Source organism: Propithecus coquereli, unplaced genomic scaffold (assembly GCF_000956105.1).
Source record: "Propithecus coquereli isolate 6110/MARCELLA unplaced genomic scaffold, Pcoq_1.0 Scaffold782, whole genome shotgun sequence".
NCBI classification, from domain to species: domain Eukaryota; kingdom Metazoa; phylum Chordata; class Mammalia; order Primates; family Indriidae; genus Propithecus; species Propithecus coquereli.
In genome coordinates this window covers 59102-65101 of record NW_012153974.1, presented here as the reverse complement: position 1 = coordinate 65101, position 6000 = coordinate 59102, and the positions used below count along the sequence as shown (strand labels likewise).

Sequence of the window (6000 nt, the reverse complement as noted above, 5' to 3'; positions counted from 1 at the left end):
CGACGCCAGGGAGGCAGGAACAAGGCCACCGCCCGCCGTGCACCTGCCACCTGCCCAGGAAAGGACGCCTCACGGCCGGGCAGCTGCTGCGTCCTATGTGTCCACCAACAAGCATCAGCACAGACTGCGGACACGGGAGGGGGCCGTGACGGGGCCGCAATGGAGCCTGTTGGGCGTGGCAGCCGACCCCGGCCTTGAGCAGTGAGGCCACCCCACCCAACCCCAGCTGCCAGGTGACGGTGACAGCCCAGCCGGCGCGAGGGCAGCGGCAGCGGGCCGGGACGCGTCTGCCTAGCGGTGAGCCACCCTCGCAGGCCCCGTCCCCGGGCACTGGCTGCTGAGCGGCGGCGCCGCCCGCTCCCGGCCCGGAAGACCCCCTCAGGTATCTTCCCCGCGGCGCCGCGGCGGCTGAGTGGACAGCACCCTGGCCAGACGGCAGGGGCGGCGGGACAGGGCGGCTCTACCTCGCACACCAAAGGGCGTCGGGTCACTCTTTACTTGGAGCCGCTTGGCTTTCTTGTCGGGGCTGGTGGGAGAGGCTGCGGGAGGAGGAAGAGGCAGAAACAAGAGCAGACAGAGCGTGAGGACGCGCAGCAGGGCGGAGGGCGGGGGCACGGGGCGCATGCTGGGATGGGCGCGGCGGCCACTGGGCCAGCCTGAGGGGAGGCGGGAGAGGCCCGGGATGGGCGTCGGCTCAGAGCGTCATTTTAGGGCCATCTCTGGGCGCCTTTTCTTGGCAAATTCGCGCCAGAATTTGCAGTTTGTTTCTTTCTTTCAAGAGCAAGGCAATCTTCAAATATTTCACAGATTGGAAAGCACCCCAAACGTCCAGACTGGTGTCTGGCCACCGAACGACCTGCCCGCACCCCGGCTGGCCTCGGGCTTCCCCGCGCGCTTCTTTCCCGGGTGTTTCACCCCGAGAGCTCTCGAAGGCGCCGGCCACTGGCGATCTCAGTCCCCGGGGATGAGCCCCACCCACAGCAGACGCCGGAAAGCATCAGGCACAGCAGAGGCAGCCAGAGGGGCGCCCAGCGGGAAAGGCGAGAAGAGGTACGGGAGGGGCGGGGAGCTGAGCCGGCCTCCATCTGAGAACGCGCCTTCCCTTCCACAGAAAAGGCACCAAAAGCAGAACTCCGGGGTCTGCACGGCACGCACAGCGCCAGTGAGATGCGGTGGGGAAGGAGGCAGGGCTCCTCGCGGGACGGCGCACGACGGCCGCCGCGCCATGCACGACAGACATGCCACCGCGGGAGGGATGCTGGGGGCAGGCGGGTTCGCGGGGCCTCTTTTACCTTTCTGACCCTTGATGTCAGCAAAGCCCTGCAGGGTAAAGCGCTTTCTGGAAAGCGCGGAGCTTTCTGAGGCAGAGCTAGCGACCATGTCGTCTAGGAAGGAAGAGAAAGACACATGCAGGGGCCCCAGACATGGCCGAGAGGGGGTCTGGCTGTCGCGGGAGGAGAGCTGGTGGGGTCACGCATGGGGTCCCACATGGGGTCACACATGGGGTCCTGGCTGGGCGCTTTCTGGGGCTGAACTGGGAGCCACGGCGCCTGTGAGTCGGGGGCTCTTCTGTGGGCTCCGGGTCCTGGCGGGAGGGACGCGGGCCGAGCTGCGGGAAGCCGCCATTTCTCAGACACGGGGTGACGCCCGGGGGCTGCTCGCGGCACAGCCGACACCCACCTCTGCCCTTCTCCGGGGGCTTCGGCAACGGCGCGGCACTGACGTAGCCTTCCAGGCTCAGGGGGTCTGTTTTCCTCTCTTCCAGCTTTTTGACGTTTCTTGCGGTCCCTCTGGAGGGACTATGGCGACCGAGGAACCAAAACAGAGAGGAAAGCGCATTCCCGGTCAGTTTACCACAATTCTTGGCGTCTAGACGTCACCCAGCCCGGCTGGCGCGGCGGCAGCGCCCTCACGGCTCCAGAGGCTGCGGGCTTCAAAGGCCGCCTCGCTAGCCGCCAGGGAGGGGGTCTGGGGGCTTTTTTGGGAGGAGGGTATTTCTCTTTTAAAACTGCTGTTCCACGGATTATTTATTTAGGCGACATCCCGTTCCACTTATGATTAAAGGAGGCTTATACAAGAAACAGGAAAAACAAAGTGAAAAAAACAAGGAAATCAGTAAGATAACAAAGGAAAAATCAAGGCAAGAAAGACTGTGAAGCCGCCGCCAGGCCGCTGTGTGGAACGCACTGCATGCGCCAGCCACCAGAGAACGCCGGGATCACCGGCCCAGGCAAGAGCCCTGTGGCAGGCGCTGCCCGTGCGGGGCACAGTCCACGGCCGGAGGACGGCCAGAGGGTCCGGGGCACAGGCCTTTAAGATGGCTCTGGGACGGACGTCATTCCCAGACGCCGGCACGCTAGGGCCTTGCGCAAGCGCCACCCCACACCCGGGAGGTTCCGGTGGCAGAGGCCGGGGGACCCCGGCACGCTCAAAAACCCCCCTTGTGGGCTTGCGTGGCTCACCTGGAGCTGGGTGCGGCCGGCAGGGGCAGGCTCTGAGACTGCTCCAGCGCCCGGTGCTGGCTGGCTTCTGCGGGGGAAGCACACAGACTGCTGGCGTGGCCGCCACGGGGACCGGCACTCCCCTCCCCCGCAGGTGTGGCGCTGCCTCGCGTCGTCAGGGGGTCGTGGCTGCCCTGGCTAAGCGGCTGTGGCGCACCCTCTCACCTCTGCAAGCCTGCAGCTGGCTGGTCAGCACCTTCCGGATCTCGCCCACCCAGGCCGCTTTGATTTCGGGAGTCGGCGCCTGTTCCCCCAGAGAAACGCCGGGAGGTGAGTGTCTGGGGCGCTGACAAAACGTGCTTTGGTGTCTCCCTCTCGAGATGTCCAAGGTCACTCTCAGGCACCAGCGGCCGGGTGGCTGCGCGTGAGCCACGGCCTGTCCCGGGCGGCAGGACTCTGGGCCCCACGGCACGGGGCGGACGGGAAAAGGGCCGGGTGCCGGGCACCGCAGTGCAGCCAGTACCGGACCACCGGCCAGCGCCGCTGCACCACGGCCCACGCCCGACTCGCCGGTAAACTGGGGCAGAGCCTGCCCTCTCTGGGAAGTGACATTGTCTTAGGTGACAAGGACAACAGTGACTGGTGCCCAGGAGCAGACGCCACAGTGCAGCGCTGGGGACTGCGGCAGGAGCTTGAGTTCTCCCGTCTCAACGCAGGAGGACGGGGCCCCGCGTGCTGGACACACGCCAGCCCTCTCCTGTGCGGCGGGGACGCGGGAGGGTGAACCCCTCTCCTGTGGTCCCTCTGCCCCCGGATTTGAACCCTTCCGTGTGCTGCGCGCTGCGGCCAGCTCACGTGAGAGGCAGCCTCGGGCAGCGCCCCGGGTCAACAGCGGCTGCTCCTGGCCTCTGGGTGACGAGAGCACATGAAAGATTCTAGATACCCGCCACCGTCAGAGCCTCTCTCGGCAAGCCGGGCCCGGGGCCCACCTGGACGATGTAGACCTCCTCCCTCGCGTTGTACCAGATCTCGAACTTCTTAGCGTCCCCCTTCACGTTCTCCGTGATGCCGACGGCTGTCATCTGCGGGCAGACGGGGGGTGGGGTGAACACGCCCGGGGCAGCCGGAGGCATTGCTGGGTGGGCGAGGAGCCCCCCACCCCTGCCCAGGTGGGCGCCGAGCGCCAGCGCCGGCCCCAGACAGAGGTTTTGCTGCAGGCGAAGCGAGCCGCACGTGCGGGGGCCGGGGAGGCCCCACTCACGTTCAGCGACTGCTTGTAGCTGTAGGACGGGGCCTTCTCGTAGCCCTCGCCGCTCTCCTCCCGCCGCTTGCAGAAGAGCACGGCCTTCTCGTGCAGGAACAGGTGCCGCTGCATCGGCTTGAACCGGGCCAGCTCCTTCACCTTGGTGTGGCCCCTCTTGTGGTCCGTCCACACGCTGAAGGAGCCCTGCATGAGCAGCCTGCCCAGGTCGCCCAGGTTGCCCTGCCGCGGGCAGAGGGGCCGTCACAGCCCGGCAGGAGGCCGGTCTGGAAAAGGGGACCCACAGGGACGGTGCGGGACGGGGGTCGCGGGCTTGGGGGTGGCGACATCGCACGGCGCTGTCGTGGCAGCACAGGACGCCGTGCGCATCCAGACCCGCGAACGCACAGCGCCGAGCGTGTGCCCTCCGTGACCTGCGCGTGGCCAGGGACCGCGCAGCGACTCTGGCTGTTGGCGGTAACGGGGCGCAGAGCCAGTGGGGCAGGGCGGGAGTAGGCTCTGGTCAGGCAGCTGGGCCACACGCCCGAGGCTGCTGAAAGCATCACGTCTGCCGACGCAGGAAACCGAAAAGGCGCTGAACGGACACGGGGAGAGGCAGGACCGCAAGTCCGCCGGGCACGGGGTCGCCGCGCAGAGCAGGAATCTGCCCTTTGTGGCCACTTGTGAGTCGCCAGCCCACAAACCGCGCCGCGGGAAGCAGACGGCCACACCTGAGGTCTGGGTCCCCCTCTGCAGGCACCGGGACCCCAGGGAGCCCGTCCCGTCCGCCCCACGTGTGAGCCCGCGTGTGCCCTCGGCAGCCTGCTTCCTCTGGACGCAGAACCAGCTTCCGCCAGGTTCCGGAGGGTGCGGGCACCCAAAGCCCAAGCACTGACGGGGCCCACGGGCTGCCACGGAGTGGGGAGGAGCCCGCTCACGTCGTAGCCGGTGATGGCGATGAGGTGCATGGAGTCGTTGACGGCCTTGAGGATGCCCAGGATGGAGCTCAGCGCCTCCCGCAGCCCCTCCGCGCCCTCGCAGCTCCTGCTGTACTTGAGCATCTCCTGCGTGTGGCGGGCCGTCAGCACGGCCTGTGCACACAGCCCCCCACACCCTCCAGAGCCGCCGGCTCTCCCGGAAACGCGGACCCTGCCGGAGCTGGGGGGCTCCCGGCGCGGCCGCCATGGGCTTGGAGCAAGGGGCCCCACGCGGCCCCCCGTCTGCAGGAAGCTGCGGCCCGGCCCCCTCCCGGAACATGACGTGCGGCCGAGCGGCTCCTAGACGCAGGTGCAGACCCACGGCACCCCGCCCACCCCCGGGGGAGCCCCGTCCACTTCGACCCCGTCAGACTCACGGAGCTGGAGGGGCCGCGCGGGGCTGCCCCTCCGAGCCCCACCTTGAGCAGCAGCTGGTACTTGGTGATGCGCTGCACGGGCTTCAGCAGGTACGAGTCCAGGCTCAGCTTGTGGTCCAGCTTCCTCTGGCACTCCTGCACCAAACAGAGCCTTGGCGCTCAGCGCTCACCTGCCTTTGCTTAAGACCAGCTAGCGAGGGAGGAGGGACACACCTGGAAAAACGGGCAGTCGGAGCACTGCCGCCACAGGCTCTCAGACCGGGGCTTGTTCTGGCAGTACTTCTCGTAGATCTGGAAGTCTTCCCTCTGCACCGGGAGGGCAGACACGCGCTACAGGCCGTCCTCCGCGACGCCGCGGCCCTCCCTGTCCCAGCGCTTAGGGGGCTCCCACCACGCCCGGCCCACGCCCCCAGGGGCCTGCTGTGCCTTAGCGGGAGGCGCTGTCCAGGGTACAGGCGCTGGCTTCTGCCACTCTCCAAAGGTGGTGCAGGCGGTTGTCTGCTCACTTATCTAACTTACCTTCCAGGGTTCTCTCTGGCAGTTTTGCAAATTACACAAATTATTTAGCAAAAACCAGGCCTGAGCCCCACGTGAAATGCACTTGCTCCTGGCTAACTCTAGGGGCGCCGTGGTTCCAGGGCACAGAGGGTTATAGGGCATGGAAGGTTCCAGAGCACAGAGGGTTCCAGGGCATGGAAGGTTCCAGAGCACACAGGGTTCCAGGGCATGGAAGGTTCCAGGGCACAGAAGGTTCCAGGGCATGGAAGGTTCCAGGGCACAGAGGGTTATAGGGCATGGAAGGTTCCAGGGCATGGAGGGTTCTAGGGCGCAGAGGGTTCCAGGGCATGGAAGGTTCTAGGGCATGGAAGGTTCTAGGGCACAGAGGGGTCTAAGGGCAGGATGGTTCCTGCGGGAGCCTTAGATACCCCTCGTCCTGGCTCATTCTGGGAAAGGCAGGGTGTGCT

The 6000-nt window shown here is 66.7% G+C and overlaps 1 protein-coding gene across 1 annotated transcript in view; it reads right to left on the bottom strand.

Moving 5' to 3' along the window:
• MCF2L (MCF.2 cell line derived transforming sequence-like) overlaps positions 1-6000 on the bottom strand; it is a 32349-nt gene that overhangs the window by 4431 nt on the left and 21918 nt on the right. Inside the window, exons 16-23 of the mRNA XM_012662826.1 lie at positions 5249-5341; positions 5078-5170; positions 4620-4745; positions 3703-3924; positions 3431-3523; positions 2667-2745; positions 2463-2529; positions 1681-1799 (exon numbers count right to left, since the gene is read on the bottom strand). Of these exons, the coding sequence (XP_012518280.1) occupies positions 1681-1799; positions 2463-2529; positions 2667-2745; positions 3431-3523; positions 3703-3924; positions 4620-4745; positions 5078-5170; positions 5249-5341 (892 nt within the window). The remainder of the gene's footprint in view (positions 1-1680; positions 1800-2462; positions 2530-2666; positions 2746-3430; positions 3524-3702; positions 3925-4619; positions 4746-5077; positions 5171-5248; positions 5342-6000) is intronic.